General features: G+C 33.0%; 1 protein-coding gene across 1 annotated transcript; it reads left to right on the forward strand.

Annotated features, from left to right (window-relative positions):
• The first annotated feature begins 9,205 nt into the window (after positions 1-9,205).
• Positions 9,206-14,489, forward strand: LOC111615153 (patched domain-containing protein 3-like). Its single transcript, XM_023356551.1, has 5 exons — positions 9,206-10,196; positions 10,650-10,852; positions 10,961-10,976; positions 11,051-11,793; positions 14,424-14,489. Exons 1-5 carry the CDS (start codon positions 9,206-9,208, stop codon positions 14,487-14,489), a joined length of 2,019 nt encoding a protein of 672 aa, XP_023212319.1.
• The last annotated feature ends 4,664 nt before the right edge of the window (positions 14,490-19,153 follow it).

Here is a 19,153-nt window from a genome sequence, read left to right on the forward strand (position 1 = left end):
CGCCATTTGTGACAAAACCGTTGAATTAGACGCTTTTCTTATGGCATATCTATGTTCTTTGAGCCTTACTCCCAAGTTTCTGGTGGTGACGCCGATATAATGTTTTTTAACGTCCAGTTGTAAGTTTTCATAAGGAATCTTATACACCCCTGCTTTCTCCTCCGCTCTGATATTATCCTTATCATTTCTCAAGATCTTATACAAATTAGGGGCTTTTCTTAAAACCATTCTTGATTCCTTTCGTCTAGCAATTTCCTTCATAACACTATTCATACTACTATTATAAGTAAATTTCGTAAGCCTAGTAGGAACATTTCTTACAGTTCTTTTTACTATGCCCCTTTCATACTTCTTAAGCATTCCTACAATTACACTTTTTCTGTATCCCAGGGTACGGGCCACCTGCAACACTCTATCAATCTCCTTCTCTCTGTCAGCGACTCGGTCACAATATAAATAAGCTCTCCTTATTAACGCTCGGAAGGCTGCCATCTTATACTGATACGGATCCATAGATTGGGATGGTATATATAATGGTGTGTGTGTGTAGATTTAATATAAACACTTGTGGACAAATGCCCTTTCATAAACCGGATATTAATGTCCAAGAAGTGCACATTCATGGAACTCTTTTGTTCTAATCTCAATTTAAGCCCATCTTTGTTATCATTAATTCTACTCATAAATTCATGCACCCTCCTATTATTCTTCCATAAGATAAGTATGTCATCCACATACCTGCTGAAATATACGATATCATCTTTGAAACCATGAAGAACCCTTCTTTCTAGTCTTCTGACAACCAATTCGCAAAGGATTCCCGAGAGGGGACTTCCCATTGGAACCCCTCTTTTTTGTCTGTAGATCTGACCACAAAAGATGAAGCACGACTCATAGCATACCATGTTAGCCAGTTCTTCTAGCTCTTGCGTGTAAAGAAGCAACTGGGAGTTCTTTATGTACAAGAAATCCAATAACGCATCAACGCAAGACTCAATCATCACTGAAGGATACATGCTTTCATAATCTAAAACGGTCGCTACCTCATCTTCCATTAAAGATATATCTTGTATTTCCTTGACAACCATAAGAGGATTCTGTGCCACTAGACTATCACCAGCAAGGTGTGAGGATAAATACTCGTGCAGCCTTTTTTTTAATATAAAGGTGGGTCCCCTGCATTTCTCTACAACTGGCCTTAACTCCATTCCGGTCTTGTGGGTTTTAGCGAAAGCAAACAATCTTGGAGTTCCTGGCCTTGGGTTCCGGCATTTCTTGAGAAAAGGTAAAACAGCAGAAAGCCCCGAGCGTTCCAACTTCCTGACCCTTCTGTCCAAAGATCCAACTACATTGTCGCCAACAATTTCACATTCCGTTTTTTTATGTAATTATGCAACTCCTTGTTATAAGTATGCCTTCTCATGATAACCAAATGCTTAGTCTTGTCTGCTCTTGTCAACACAAGATCATTTATCCTTAACCACTCCTTCGTGAGCCAAATGTCCCTACTAGTAATACCATCTGTCTTGTTCTTCGGCCGTTTGTTAATGACTGCTTTCCATCTAAAGTATTCCTTTTCCAATGCATCCAGTCCAACTATCCCTCTCTCAATCTCTTGTACTGACGTTTCCCAAACACCTACTTCAGTGGGGACAAAGTTCGGGCCTTTCACCAGAACCTGCTTGATTTTCTTTGGTATCTCTATCTGGTCTCATACATAGAAAGTACTAAGGTTCTTTCTAGTATCTCTTCTTACTTGCTTGTGAATAATCCATTTCAACTTTTTGACATATTGCCTACTGGAACTCCTACCAACAGCTTCTGCCAACTCCACTACCCTTTTATTGATATCAATCAGTTCGGCCGGATCATCATTATATATAGTGTCCTCCAAGCAAATAAGCTCACTCAATATCCCATACTTTTTGTTTTTGGCTATTCTAATAGATTTTTTGAGGCACGCCAAACAGAATCTAATTTTTAGAGAACGGCATTCCGTAGGGATGCTAATTCGGTAAATCGACATGGGGTACACCTTATTCTTTAAACATTCTTTTAAAAATTCCAATTTACAACTAGCTTTAACAAGCTTTAACGCCAACTTCCTATACCTCTTGTAAATTTCCACCGGTGCCGCCATAACAACAATATCTATATCGCTCAGCAACTAAATCAAGAGAAACAAAACACCTTTTTTGCCGAGAAATAAATATAATTTCAAAAAACAAACGTTTTCAGCCTAATTAATAGGCCATCTTCAGGTTTAAAACTAAAATGGAACGTAAATGTTCCATGAATAGAACATAAAAATTTAAATCAAAAATTTTACAAGAGAAAAAATAACGGAAAAATATACAAAAATTAAAATAAAACAATAAAACAAAAATAACATAAATCTTCAATGTATTAACTACAAATTTACTACAAACTTCGACCAGAATTAATACATTGAAGATTTATGTTATTTTTGTTTTATTGTTTTATTTTAATTTTTGTATATTTTTCCGTTATTTTTTCTCTTGTAAAATTTTTGATTTAAATTTTTATGTTCTATTCATGGAACATTTACGTTCCATTTTAGTTTTAAACCTGAAGATGGCCTATTAATTAGGCTGAAAACGTTTGTTTTTTGAAATTATATTTATTTCTCGGCAAAAAAGGTGTTTTGTTTCTCTTCATTTTTATATACAGTATATAGATTATGCTGAAGAAAAGAATTATTTGAGTTTCAATACCGAAGTTATTTAAACTGTTTGTACTATTTTACTGTTTATGATTTGTAAATAAAGTATCTCATCCAGGTGAGAAAAGTGACAGCTCAGAAAATGCAAGTTTTCAGGAAAAGATGGAAATAGAAAGTCGAATCGAAATGGCAGTCATTTTGACATTGGAGAAAATTTCCACATGAAAAAAATTCAACAACGAATTGCGTGACTTTTCCGGCAATAAATTTAACATCACGTTTGGCTCCATTTGTTGCGAGATTTTATTTAAAACCTATTTTATTAATTATTACCAAGTGGGAAAGAGCTTAATTTTGAGGGTAGAGGTGAGTTTTATATATTAAAAAATAAAATGTGAAAGAGGAGTAAACTCTAAATTAAGTACGATCCCATTCGATATATAACGCATGACCTCCTCGGCCTTTAACCACCAAATTTAATAGCATTAACCTCCCTAATACATAAACCTCTCTGCAAAAATTCAGAAATTAATAATAATTACTAATATAAGAACTTTTTAAAATAAAATCTCGTAACGGATGGTGCAGTACACAATTTTTAACATATGCCGGGAAAGTTACGCAACTTGTTGCAAGATTTTTTTATATACATAACTCTAAACGTTTTGCATAACACGCATGAAGCTCTGTTCTGTGAGACACTTTAGAATTAGAATATGGATATTTTTATTCATAATTTAAATTTAATCAAATGAAATTACTCGTAGAACTATCTGGTTATGTAAATTAAAGTTTTTATATGAGTTTCTTTTAATATAGTAAGAAAATCATTTAAATGTATTCTGGAATATATTCCCTAAAGTTCAAAGGATAACATGACATCGGCTAATAGTTTAATTTCCTTTCCGCCCAATTTATTCTTTATGGTATATCAACTATATCTATTTATTATTTCTAAATGCTATTAACTTTTCCTCAATACTTTATCCTAAATCGTACTCTCCCTTTTTAAATAGCCCATATCTAAATTCCATGAACTCCTTTCTCTCTAGTTTTGAGCCTGCGTGTCATCATTAATAAATATTTTATTGTTATGGACAAAAAGAGCAATTGCTTGGGTCCCCCACTAACACCAAATTAATCTTTTATAAGAAAATATTTCCCCTGACTTAAGTCAACACTGTACATGGGGCACCCTAATTCAAATTTGCCAGGTTTCTACGAAGCTATAACACGCCCTATTCTCATTCTCGATAGTCCAATGCTTAAGATAAGATTATATAATTATCAATTAATAAAAAGGTTTAAGAAATGTTTAACAAATATCATAAATTATTAATTTAATAATAAAAGCTTTGTGAATATAAAATATTTAAATGAAATAAAGAAAAGATTATAAAAAATCAGTTTTAAAATATTCATCAATAGAACAGTAACAGAAATTTTCCTTCTCGTTTGACCTCGTTCCTTTCTCATTTAAGAAAATTCTTGTCCATAAAGAAATTTTTATTTAACCTACAGAAAATGTTGCAATCAAAATAATAATAATAAAAATAAAAAAACCTATTTTCTAAAATCATGTTAATCGTATTAAATAAGCTTGTAACAGTACTGTCATACCGATTTATTACTATTGTTTTCACTTAAAAATTGACATAAGAAAAAAGAAATCGCGAAATTACATATAAAAATGAAGGTGTCGGTTTTGTTATTTGAAATTTTAAAATATTATTTAGCTTTATTTCTTAGAATGATATTCGTATACTCACTGGTTATATAAGTTCTCAGGGTATTTGACATTAACTTACTACAAAATAAGTAAGCCTACAGTGGCGTACTTTTGGGGGTGATGTGAGATACAACAGAGGTTTTATGGTAATTTTTCTTCATTCTGATCGAACTTTATACATCATCCTCCCAGATCAACCTTACTCTACTGGAAATATACGCCGTATACCTTGCACCGTAGTTATAATAAGGTCACAAAAAAAGGTATTATGTAATTATAAATTAAGCTATTCTCCATTATTTATGACTTTTATCTAAAGCTAATTAAATCTTCTACTTAGCATCGTATAAGGCTCGTGATTAAATACACCTACTCGTTTATTTTTTATGTTATAAATAAAAAAAAAACTTAATGAAAACTTATGACAGTATTTTAGGATTAACAGCGATTTCATCTTTAAAGATTGCCTTGAAGGAATGAGATTCTTCTTTGGAGAAATTACACAATTTCAAAAGCTTTTAATCTCATCCTCGATACATAGTTTATATCTCTTCTTTGTACAACCTGAATTTAAAACATTTCTATGTTTTTTTATGAGTTGGTTTACTTCACTAACCCATTTCTTTACCGGCTTTTTCATTAGTGATAGTGTGTTCATAAGTTGTTCTATTTAAATAGTCGTCACAAGTTTACGTAATTTCATCCAGGTAAGTATTGCATCTCTTCATTTTTATATCAGTTAATTTAATTAATTTCAACATAATTATTACTAATTAGATACAATAAAAAATCAAAAACACTTCGCTTAACACGAATATAATAATAATAATGTTTCTAATTGTTATATTTTTTATATATATGTATGTAATAAAACACCTCTTAGGTCTATAAATTCCAGATATATTTACTGAATATCTTGTAACTTTAAAGTTTAGGGTAATAATTATACAGCATGTTTAGCTACTTAAGTAGTAATTATTAATAGTTTTATTTTTAAAACAGAGGCAGCAAGCACGTATAAAAGGCAAGTTTGCCTTTTATATACAGTATTATATATATGTGCAGGCACTAAGAGAAATGAGATAAGACATAGATCATTCGTAAATCTACGTTCCATTTTTCTCCTAAAGCCATATAAACATAGGAGTAAAAACAATAAACCAAATTAAAAAAATTTTTTTTTCATGTAGAACACATAAAACAATAGAACAAATAATAGATTTTTTATTCTTATAAAAAAAAGTTATAATTTACAAGGCGTGTTCAAAAAATTACAAGAAATTTATAAAAATCTATCTCTGGAACTTTTAGAATTGGCTACACTTATACAGGGTGCTTTAAGAAAATCTTAATGCTAATATAGAAGTAACTTGTTATACCTGATTTGTGGTAGAAAGTTGCATTCTGCGTGGTTCTCCACGATATACAAGTCGACCCTATTTCGGGGTTCCCAAAAAAGTACATCCCTACAACCAATATCGGATCCAGAGATATTTGGGAGGGTGGAAAAAGGAAACAGTATACTTTAAAAAATTAGTAAGGCTTGAATAGAAACATTTTGACGTTTCATATATTAATCATCATAAAAATTATTTGAAATTAATAGTGTTGTTTTTTAATTTATAATCTATAAAATAAAGATATATAAGACATTATCTCACATTAATAAAACAAAAATTAATTATTTTTTTTAATATTTATTTATCATCTGAAATAATAACTTATGGCTTTTTTAAAAATTTTTATTCCCTAAAATGTGAATGAACATTTACCTGTATTATAAGACCTTAACAATTAACTTACAATAATAATTTACATATGAACTTAATTACAAATTTAAAAATATAATGACAATTAAAATTTACAGAATTTAAAATACCGTACCATTATTGTTATCCGTGACCAGAGAATAAAAACCAGACAATCTTTCATTCACAAACTGCATTTTACATTGCAAGAATCAACGAATCGATATATAATAAACCAATGGAATAAACTTACATTATATTTCAAAATCTTTTAAAATAACTACGCCCATTCGTGATGCAATTCACAGAGCAAATAATGGGGTGCCAGATGAGCCAGATCTAATTACAAATGTAAATCCTCATTCCTCTTCAAAATCTATAAGCAAAATCAATAAAACATATTTTATATTATGCTTTTACATATATGTATTACTAAATTTTTGGCTTATTTGTATCCGGAACACCGGCCATTGTCCAATTAATACCTTCACTGTATTTGAATCTGGATCTAAATAGATGTTTGTTTCATATAAAATAATATATATATTACTACAAGAACCAATATTTATATAAAAGTAATTTTATTTGTTTTCAAGTATTATATATATATTTTTTCAATGTACAGTATATCTAATTTCTAATATGGTAGAATTTATTGGAGTGTTCTATTTACTCAATTAACAACGCCTTAAATGACCGATAAATAGCAAAATTACTCAGTAAATTTTTATATAAATTTATGCAAAATATACATAATATATACTGTATATATATAATGAATTTACTATAAATTTTATTGATTTTTCTTTTAATAAAATGAAATTAATTATAGAAAATAATTAAAAATATATAAATTTGTTGTAACAAAATCTCATAACATACGGATATGGAAGTTATGCAACTCGTTGCTAGATTTTTTTTTATTTTCAGCAGCAAAATATTACTGTCTTTTATTTTTGTGTGTACTATAACCACGTAAAATTTTTATTTATGATATTTTATACACTTTTTTTTTAATTTCACGGTTAAAAATAACAAACAATGATGCCCTGTAATAGCAATTAACAAGACCGAAAAGAAAAATACTTAAATGTTATTATAGTCTTTAAATTGTAAATGTATGGAATCTTGGTATTTTCAAACATTTATAATGGAATCAGTTATTGCACGCGTATGACCTCAGCATGTTAAGGTCAGGATTCCAATGAAATTTATCAGGGACAAAGTTAGGAACCGAGTGTCACTTCTCACCCCTTACCAATGTTAGCTAAACAAGCGGTTTTCTTTTATCTGATATCAAACGTCAATTATGGAATAACAGGCTTTTCTTTCTTTTCATCGATCTGATCGACGATGGTAAAGTTAGCACGTGACAATACAGTACGCAGCGCCATCTCCCATCGCTAGCAATAACCAAATTCGCTGAATAAAAAAAATCGGATACGGGAAATTAAGAAGCACCGATCGATCCATCCGTCCCAGAAAATTAAATAAAACAGTTTTCAAGCAGAAAACGAAGGAGGTCAAAGAGAAAAGCGGAAGCTAGACACGTATAGAAGTTGCGAAGTGGATGACGTCGGCCGGGAGCGGTGGCGCGTTCCTGTAATCCAGTCGCGTGGAGGCCGGAACTAGAGGACGGCTGGAGGACGGCTGGAGGAGGGGAGAAGACTTTCACGCGGTGCTATGTGGATCGGATGTCCCGGCTAAGAGCGACGTGGATATGGTGGCCCCGGGGGAGCCCGGGGTGACCAGGTCGCCTGAGGAGGAGCGAATCGGCCCAGGGCGGAAACGCAGCAGGCAAAAGCTCCCGCGTCGTACAGTAGTGGGACGGCATCTGTGAATAGGCGGCGTGTCGGTACCCTTCCGATACAGTTGGACCTAGTTCTGCTTTTTTTTCTTTTTTAATTAAGTTTTCATTTATATTTATTGATATACAGTACACTGTATTATACTTTATAGCTACTCTCTGTCTCGATAGATGGCGCGATCGATGATACATTCTTTAAAATCATTAGTTTCATTGACACTTTTTGTCGCCTACGCCGATAATATCAGAAATTATTTTAATAAATGGCTTCAAATGTACTTAAACTGAAGTTTTATTCTAATATGTAAAGTATAAAAACGTAACAAAAAGATTAAGTTTTATGACTTTCCCGGCGGTTATACATAACAAAGAAAAGTATTGGAATCGTGTCAGATTTTACTCTGATTTTTTGCAAATCTTCACGTTTTAGACCCCCTGAACCCGAAAACGAAAAAAGTGCAAAAAAATTCCATGGATATGTATGTATGTATGTATGTATGTGTGTGTTGGTGTCTATTTCGTTTAATATCTTAGGAAGAGGTGAAGATAAGAAACGAAATTTGGCACTGTAACTTGTGTATAAGGGGCATTGATGAAATTAAATTGTGGTGGTGAAAGGTCGTGGGGAGGAGCGATAGAGAATGGTCACGTGTCATATCTCGCGTGGGGTCGGACTTAATGGTGATTATACTTGTTGCTAGCATGTACAGTACAGTACGGATCTTTATAAAACTCATTTCTACCCTCAAAATTGAGTTCTTTGCTTTTTTATAATAATTAAAAAATATATAAAAGTTTTATAACAAAATTCCATAATAGATGACACCACATATAAGTTTATTTATAGTATTTATATATTTATGATTCGTAATTAAAAAGAGATTTTTAAAATAAAATCTCATAGCAGCCGGGAAAGTTACGCAACTTGTTTCTAAATTTTTTTCTATTATTAACTCTTGTGTAATTAATTCTTTAATATCACAGAACTTGTTTTTTTTCCGAATAAATTGTAATTCGAATTCTAGAATAATTTTGTAAAATCACAGCATATAAATAAGCATTTATTATAACCAAGAATTATCAGTTATTTATTATATTTGCTAATATAATTTAATATTAGCTATAATATAAAATAATATTTAGTACAATATTAAATCTGCATAAATTCATTAAAATATTAATAAGTTTTACACAGTCTCTTTATAATTATTTAAAATTTTTTCTATTGCAGAAACGCCATGAAATTAAATTTTATTAACAATTATTTATCAATACAGTTTAAGACGTTGGGAATTTGTATTGCCAATTATCCTAGTTACTTTATTACCATTCCTATATTTGTATCCGTAATACTTGCTACGGGTCTTCAAAAATGGCATGAAAATAATAATGTAAAATATCTTCTCGCTCCCGAAAACACCAGACACATTAAAGAAGAAGCTGTCATTGGAAAATTATTCCCAATGAATTTATCATTCAATGCCAGGATGGAACGAATGAATAGAGAACCGTGTTTAGCAGTTGTTCTAATTACAGCCAAAGACAAAGGATCCATTCTTCGCCAGCATATATTTCAAGAAATCTTTCTTCTAGACAAAATCATTTGGAATATAACTACTACGGGGATTAAAAATATGAAATACGAAGATCTTTGTGCAAGAAATAATAAGAAATGCTTCGTTAATTCTATACTTTCGCTTAAAGAGAAGATAGAAAATACCAATAAAGGAAATTATTCTATAAAATATCCTTTAGGTAGAGAAGGAAAATATGATATTCATTTCAATAGTGTATATCTAGGAGGAGTCGAATTGGATAATAACAATAACGTAATGAGCGCGAAAGCTTTGAGGTTATTTTATTACTTGAATGATGATTCAATTTATCGAAAAAGAAATGCAGAGAAATGGTTAACGAGATTCTTGGATACGATGGAATCGACCACTACCCAGTTTATAACTATTGATAGATACACTTCAATTTCTATTGATAAAGAATTCAGCACGGTTGTACATCGGATATTTCCTCGAATACCTTTAGCAATAATAGCAATATTAATATTTTCGATATTAACTTGTTTATATAATAGTTGGATAGAAAGCAAACCGTGGACTGGAGCAATAGCTCTGACTTCGGGTGGATTAGCTCTTGTTTCATCGTTCGGCTTGATCATGTACTTTGATGTACCATTTATTGCTTCGGTTGGATCCATTCCTTTCTTAATTTTAGGTAAATATAAATATTTTTATGTTTTGTTAAGAATAAATAAAAATTGTACATAAATAATAATAAGTATTTCCTTTCAAAGCACGCTTAATGAAAGATTTCAATATTTCATTCCCTTTGTATTGAAATGCATGTATTAGGCGTACCTCATTTACATTTAATTGCAATTACTTCTATCCCTTACGCTTTGTCTTCTAGAAATTTCCTTAAATATCTTTTATTTCCTGCTTCTTTTCATATTTATATACGATTAACAAACGCATAAATACATAACCACTACTTATAGTAGGAGAGGAGGATACATGTAGGAGGACACGTAAGCTCAGAGGCGCGTAGTAAAGGCCTTGATTATGAAATTAAAATTTGAAAAGGGACTACAATTCACTGCATATATTTGCATTTATGTGTTATATTTATCTTAAACTTTACTTTATTAAAGAATTTATAATATTTCAGGTATAGGCATGGATGATGCATTTGTATTTTTAGCCGCTTGGAAGAGAACCGATTCAAAGAAAAGTATCCCCGAAAGACTTGGACAAGTTTATTCTGAATCAGCAATTTCTGTGACTATAACATCCATTACTAATTTTACAGCATTCTTATCCGGACTTTTTACACCTTATCAAATGGTGAGGTATTTTTGTTTGTTTGCATCAGTAACAATTTTATTCTGTTATATTTATCAATTGACATTTGTTGGAGCATGCATGGCGCTTTGCGGATATCTAGAAGAGAAAAAGAGACATTCTTTAATATTTATAAAGTTGGATGAACCTAAAGGTAACAATTGCTCGTACGTAAATGTATATATGAAAATATAAATAAGAAAATATATTATTACTACTTATTTTCAGAAAAGCAAGTATGGTTTCGAAGAATCTTTTGCACAAATCAAGCCTGGAAATCCAAAAACAATAAATTAAATTCTGTTTCGACAATTTGGGACGGACTCGGTAACATTCTAACGCCTTGGTCCAGCAAAGTTATCGTTTTATTGATATTTTCTTTTCATACAGCTGTGGGATTTTGGGGAATTACGCATGTAGATGTTGTAGGAAATGCTTCTCAATCCACTGCATCCGATTCATATTTGCTACAATACTTTCGGAAGACATTTACCCATTTTTCTAATTATAAAAATAGGTTTCAGATAGTTATTAATCAAGAAATTAATTACGCAGATGAAAAAATTCAGATTCAAATTGAGAAAATCTTATCGGATTTGAAAGCCAATGATCTAATAGAAGATTCTCTAACGGAATCGTGGCTCAGATCGTACGTAACATTTCTGAATAATGAAAAGATGTCGTACTTTCTTAAAGATTACGATACCAGCAAGAAGAGTGATTTTATTAAAGTATTAAGACAATTTTTCCTTCGTCATCCCGCTGCGCAACGTTTTCGCAATGATATAGCTTTCAATTCGAACTATAGTGCCATAATAGGGAGTAGATTCTTATGCCAGACTAAAGTCACCGAAAACGAAGAAATCGATATCATTACGTTACAGAAGACAAGAACTATTGTGGAAAAGGCACCATTCGAAGCATTCCCATACATATTTTATAATTATTTTGCCGATGATGTAGATTTACACGTAAAATTCACGGTTAAAATGTTAATTAGTGTAGTCATCATTATAATTATTATTTGTTTTATATTTATGCCCGATGGTATCACTATTTTTTCGGTGGCTTTCTCGGTAATCTCTACGGAAGTTTGCACATTAGGTTACATGGCTCTATGGAATGTCGAATTGGCGCAAGTGTCAATAATTATTTTAATTATGTGCGTTGGATATTCTGTAGATTATGCCGCTCATTTATCTCATTTTTACAGAGAAACTAAGAGTACGGATCATAATTTGCGGCTCCGTAACACTATCAATTCTGTCGGTGTGGCCATTTTTCAGGGTAGCATTACTACAATTATATCGGTATTACCCTTAGCGTATCCCTTAGCTTATATATTTGTGGCTGCATTTAAAATCATATTTCTAGTCATTTTGTTTTCGGCCATTAACGCTTTAGTTTTCTTACCAGTTCTCTTAACAACGTTAAATAGCATTAAACAAAGCATGGGTGAGAAAAATAGCAATGCCAGCGCCGGTATTAGTGAGAACGTGACAAAAAGTATCCAATCGACAAAAAATATTAATGAAAATATAAATGTAGGTTTTTGTCCCTCCAAGGAATTCTAATTAATTAATTTAAAACTTGATTCTCCAATTAAAATCACTGATAAATGAGATTTAATCACGTGAAGAGAATAAGTTTATGCAAATAAAAATATATTAAAGTATACTATGAGAAGTGTAAATGTTCATTAAATTATTGATTTATTTAATTCTATAGTACTGTTAGAGCAGGGGTGGCCAAACCGTGGCGCATGCGCCAAACTTGGCGCATTGGACGATTACAAGTGGCGCTTTAGTCAGTTCTGAGCAACATTGCCAGATTTGGCTTCTTTGCAATTAAGGATATTACATAGAAAATTAATTTTTTATAGTCTGTCTTGGCAAGTTCATTTGTTGCACAATTCGTTGCAATCAACTTTACAGATAAAATGAGTGTTCTCCACATAGTAAATTACAGTGTATGCATGTATGTTTATTTTCGATCAGTGCATAGGCGTCTAAATGACAGTGCTACCGTCCGGACAGTCCACGAGTCGGTTGGACTGCTACACCTGTTGACCTTTTTTTTTTTTTTGCTTCTACGATTCACGATACATTCGCAATCGTGTATGCCACTAATGTCAAATGGGACTATTTTGTACGGGTAACTACACCACCACCGCATTTTTTATTAATTTTTTTTTCACACAACTGAATTTTGATCTTTTAAATTGAAATACCTGATTAAAGGGTGGCCGAAATTTTTCTCCGCCCCGGGCGGCTAACACCCACGGTACGCCACTGCGCATCTGAACTCGTCTATCAAAAAATTGGCGCATGGTATGCAAAAGGTTGGCCACCCCTGTGTTAGAGTTTACCATTATTGTAACAAACCCCCAGGAATTTTTCGAGGGTGGTCTGTCCCGAATACGTCGGTCCTCGTCTTTCACTATCCGTCCACCCAATTGTGGATACTGGTCGAAATCACTATGGACTTGAAAACGTCCCCAATGCCTATAGAGCAGTTTAAAAAATCCGTTGTAAGTGTAAAAAATTACCATTCTATGGAAAACTTCCCATTCAAATCTTGAATCTATGATATATAAAATTTTATATTAAAAATTTTTATAATTAATTGTAGTATTTTTCTCGTGTCTTTTTTAAAAACTCTTTCTGCTCTGTGAGCCCTAAGAGAGACTTTTATTAAATCATATCCATTTTAGGTTCGGCTAGGTCCAGAATGAAGGTGGACGTGACATACAGAATTTAAAAAACTATGCTAAAAATGGAAACTATTTCCACAACTTCAGTATTAAATCTCAAATAATGCTTTTCAAATATCACATTTTCTTCAGCGTAATAAATGATAAAGAATTAACCAGTTACACTGACAATAACCTACAACAGAAACAACAGAATAGAATTTTCTAATTTATTGTGAAAAATTCGATCGAAAATACGATTTAAAAAAACATTTTTAACTTTTTTAAAATCTGACATCAAACATTATGCAACATCAGGCTTTTTTTTCTATCGATCATAGTAAAACAGGTAAAGTTAGCACGTCACAATATAGTATGCAGCGCCATCTCCTATCGCTAGAAATAACTAAATTCTCTCAATAAAAAAATCGGATACGGGAAACTAAAAAGCACCGATCGATCCATCCGTCTAAGAAAATTAAATGAAACAGTTTTCAAGCAGAAAACGATGGAGGAGAAAGAGAAAAGCGGAAGGTAGACACGTATAGAGGTTACGAAGTGGATGACTTCGGCCGGGAGCGGTGGCGCGTTCCTGTAATCCAGTCGCGTGGAGGCCGGAACTAGAGGACGGCTGGAGGAGGGGAGAAGACAAAGACTTTACGCGGTGCTATGTGGATCGGATGTCCGGCTAAGAGGACGTGGATATGGTGGCCTCGGGGGAGCCAGGTCGCCTGAGGAGGAGCGAATCGGCCCAGGGCGGAAACGCAGCAGGCAAAAGCTCCCGCGTCGTGCAGTAGTGGGACGGCATCTGTAAATAGGCGGCGAGTCGGTTCCCTTCCGATACAGTTGGACCTACTTCTGCATTTTTTTTTTTTTTCTAATTCTGTATTAATTCCTTTATATATACAGCATTTAGCTACTCTCTGTGTCGATAAGTGGTGCGATCATTCTTTAAAACCATGTTTCATTGATTGACACTTTTTCCTATGCGGATAATTCACTCATTTTGTAAGGCCCACCAGGGGCCTAGCGGCCTTCGTACCCTGAACACTGGGAGTTCGGTCGCCGTTTCGCGCCTAGCTCGGACAGGCTGGCCGCGTGGGGTTTTCCGGGTTTTCCGGGTTTTCTCCACGTCTGTAACGCCTAAATAGGAGCCAGTTTTCCTTAAAAAAACCTCCCGGAAGGCATCCCTCCTAAGCAGATCGCCAAAGTGTTGTGTTGCCATAACTAAACAAACAAACACTCACTCATTTCGCTTACGTTAGACTTTGCCTCATTTAGCTACTTTCTATCTCGATAGGTAGCCCGATTCATTTTTTAAAATCATCAATTTCATTGACATTTTTTCCTATACGGTTAACTCACTCATTTCGTAAGGTCCATCAGTGGCCAAGCGGTCTTCGTACCCTAAACACTGGCAGTTCGGTCGCGGGTTCGTTCCTAGCGAGGCCGCGTGGAGTTTTCCAGATTTTCTCTACGTCTGTAACGCGTAACTAGGGGCCAGTTTTCCTTAAAAAAACCTCCCGGAAGTCATCCGTCCTAGGCAAATCGTCCAAGTGTTGCGTTGCCATAACTTAACAAACATTCATTTCGTCAGACATTGTATAAGGTACTTTTTTTTATAACAGTTCGAAGCCTTTTCCAACACAAAATATTTTATTTACGTTTTTAATGTTTTCGGCAGCTGTCTACAGGATCGAACGTTCGTGATGGGAATACGGAATATAAAACGCAATGTTTAAAGTTTTAAAAATTACATAGTTTCAGAATAAATAAATAAAATAAATACATCAAATAAAAATAAATCGCATACATTCTATAAGTGAGCGAAATAATATACTAAAATTACAGACTTCGTGTACAGTTTACCTTTATTGGACTGAAACGTATTTCCAAGCCGTGCACAAGCAAACTACTACCGATGCATAAAAACGTGCTTGTACATTTTTATCTTTTCGATAGCTTGGTCTCTGGCCATTTGTACAAATTATGTCTTTTCAAAGCGGACGATGTTTTCTGAAACTGAGCTCGTAATCGCTGATATCGTTATTCCTTTTGCTGTACGCACGTCGTATTGATCATGTCATGCCATCAAAAGTTTAATTGATACTAATACCCACAATATCCACAATAATATGGGCAGGCTTCCCTACATTAATCCGCGGAAGTAAACTAAAAGCATTACTAGTATAAAAGCCGTTGTCTCTGAGTGTATGTGTGTGAATTCCTTATAACTCCTATAATTTTTGTAGTGACCACGTGACGTTATATTATCCAGTAGGTAGTAACGATCTAACGAACTCGTTATTTAAAAAGTATTATAGGTCATCTACAGTACACATAATTCACCTTTGCTTTATCAATGTAGAATTAAAAAGACTCCCTATTTTGTCAAAAAAAGAAAAAAAATGCTTAGGGGAAAGTGTAAGTGTAAAATTGGTCAGGTAAATTCTAGATCTAAAAGAATAAGAACAACTTAAACCCATGAATGCCGTGAAGTCCTAAACAGCATAACAACATGAAGTTCGACTTGAAGTAGATCGAGTAAGACATGTTCAAAAAAGAATCATTTCTTCAGAAAGGCAGATTGTACTAATAGGAAAACAGGCATGTTAGTTTAATGATGATGTGTTGGAACACGACTGTATTCCGTTGAATGTAAAGTGTCACTGTTCTTCACAATTCTTCAGTCTCTACCTTTCTCATAAAAAGTATTCCGCCATGCTTGACAAGAAAATTTCTAGTATACAATAAGTGTATACAGGGCCGTTAATAAGAAATAGACAACATCAGTGACATGGCATGAAAAATGTTAGTCAATCAAATAGAATATATGGAGGCTGTTCGAATTCCAACTCGTAACTGAAAGTTGAATATATGATCCACTCCTAGGTTTTTTCCAAGAATTGCAGGTTTTTGAGGTAATCTCGGATTATATCTTCTTGGGCCTATGCGAATTTGAGTTAGGGAGTCTTAATACATTTTTGACTTCAGACATTTTCTTTCGAGGGAATTTTTTAGGGAAAATATTTATTTATAAAAGATTGGTTTGGGTCCCCCTATCTGTGGAGCCTTAGGCAATCGACTATTTTACTTATAGGATGACGTGCCATTGTAATTTCTTCTATTTTTTTTTTTAAATATGGAGATATATATGGAGATTTTTCCCAATGTTAAAATGAGTGCCATTTCGTTTGAACTTTCTACATTTCTTTTCTTAAAAGTTTGTATTTTTTGAACTATGTCACATTTCCCATATGGATGAAATACAGTACTGTATTTAGAAAACCATACTAAAATGTAAACAGCAGGGACAGAGAAGGCACGTGCCCAGTCGCAGAGATAACAGGGCGCCAAAATTTGGAACTTGTTATATGGACGAACTAATAAATTAATAAAACAAAAATATCACATACGAGTATTAGAAATTTTATTATCACGTGTATTGTATATTTTTCTATAAACTACTTTTAAATATTTTCCAGAAATGTTTTCCTTTAAAAAATTTCCTTATATTCCTCTGAGATGCCTTAGCTTTAATGAAAACGTCTTTAAATTATACCACAACAAAATATTTTATTTAATAAAGTAAATAAATATACATAAAATAATATTTGTATACGTATTTATTATTTAATAATTAACAACATAAATCTACACTACAATCCTTAGCATTTTTTATGTCGTGCACAAACGGAATACGAATGAATCATATCCGAATATATACACGTCATACAAAATATTTTTCTTCAAACCTGTTACCGTAACACCAGGAGAGCTATTACTGTTCAAAATAAATTAATGAAACAATTACCGCATATCCTCCACGATCTAAGAACGATTGCATGGACCAAATTGCTTATCGATTGAGAGGGATGTTGCCAAAAGGATTAATTTTGATGATGTAATTCGTCAATTTGCTATATCGAAAGCTCAAAAATTCAAACTAACCTAAAGGCATTCTTAATATTAAAAGGTTGTATAATTTGTATAGTATTTTTGTATCTATAATTAATATATGTACAGATATCCCTCGTATAACGCGGTAGTTACGTTCCAAAAAAATGCCGCGTTATGCGAAATAAAGCACTAATGCAAAACATAGGATTAGGTTCCAGACGTTAGCAAAACTATACAATTCTTTTTCGTTACTAAGAGAAATATGCTTATTACAACAATCGATAATTTATTTCCAATCAAAAATTAATTATCAATCACATTTAAAAGTACTGTATTATGCGTTAATATTAATTTTAGTTAAACGAGGGCGCTTTTTTCTTTATCATTAAAAATTTTTATGGATCACGAAATAAAAATATGTTATTACTAGAAAATTTGTTTAGTCGAGTACCGAGAGACTTTTTTCAAAATTTGTGTTCGAATACCGAATTGTTCGAGTTGCGAACAGTTCGAGAATCGAGAAACTGCTGTATTTCGTTCGTCATACAGTTAAAAAAGTTTAATAACACTTATCTAAAAATGTTTAAATAAACTTTACTAAATAGTTGGACGAGCAATTATTTATTGCGACATCGTCTCAATGCCAAGCTGCAATTTTTTATCGTATTTTAAAATCATTTCATTTATATTATAGTATTTGATTTATATTTACAAAAGTTATCTAACGAAAGAGTTTATCACACTGAGTGCCCAATCTAACACATTTTAAAATTTCTTTAAACCGTGTACAGTAGAAGAATTTTTAAAATGTATATTCATCATTAGGTATGATAAACCCTTACCTAACCTAATATTTATAGTTATTTATTCGATCTTATCCGTTTTCACGGGGTGCAAGAACTATTACCCCTCTTCTGACAATACCCACGGTTAGGCGCGCGGGGTATTATAGAACCCCCGGCGTGTTTAAACGCGTGTAATTTTTAAAGGGTTTAAGGCCGAAAAATGATGCCCTCAGTACCTTCCTTCCATGGTGTGAAGATCGCACCGAAAAAATTGCAAAATCACATGAAAAAAATTTTTGGCACAGAGCGAAAATGAAAATCAGTAGGGTACTATAGCACCCCGCGCGCCTAACGGAGTAACTTTTATTAGCGCGACTAACCGAGGTGGGCCGATCTGACTTAGAGTTTTTAGAAAACGCTTATTGGTTGATATCGAATCAGTCATGATAGAAATGACCAATTAGAGCATAAAAGGCGTAAAAACAGGATTTTTAAAGCTAATAAACGGCAAAAAAGTTTCCCATAGACTTAACATTGACAGTTTGAAATGTGGCGTTTTTTGGCGATATTTATTGCTAAATAGTGTTAAAAACATGTTTATTCGTCTAAATCAGGGGTGGCCAAAACGTGGCGCATGCGCCAAAGTTGGCGCATTGGACGATTACAAGTGGCGCTTTAGTCGGTTCTGAGCAACATTGCCAGATTTGGCTTCATTGCAATTATGAATATTACATAGAAAATTAATTTTTTATAGTCTGTCTTGGCAAGTTCATTTGTTGCACAATTCGTTGCAATCAACTTTACAGATAAAATGAGTGTTCTCCACATAGTAAATTACAGTGTATGCATGTATGTTTATTTTCGATCAGTGCATAGGCGTCTAAATGACAGTGCTACCGTCCGGACAGTCCACGAGTCGGTTGGACTGCTACACCTGTTGACCTTTTTTTTTTT

Source organism: Centruroides sculpturatus, unplaced genomic scaffold (assembly GCF_000671375.1).
Source record: "Centruroides sculpturatus isolate CEXI.00-Female unplaced genomic scaffold, Cexi_2.0 scaffold2140, whole genome shotgun sequence".
Classification (NCBI taxonomy): Eukaryota; Metazoa; Arthropoda; class Arachnida; order Scorpiones; family Buthidae; genus Centruroides; species Centruroides sculpturatus.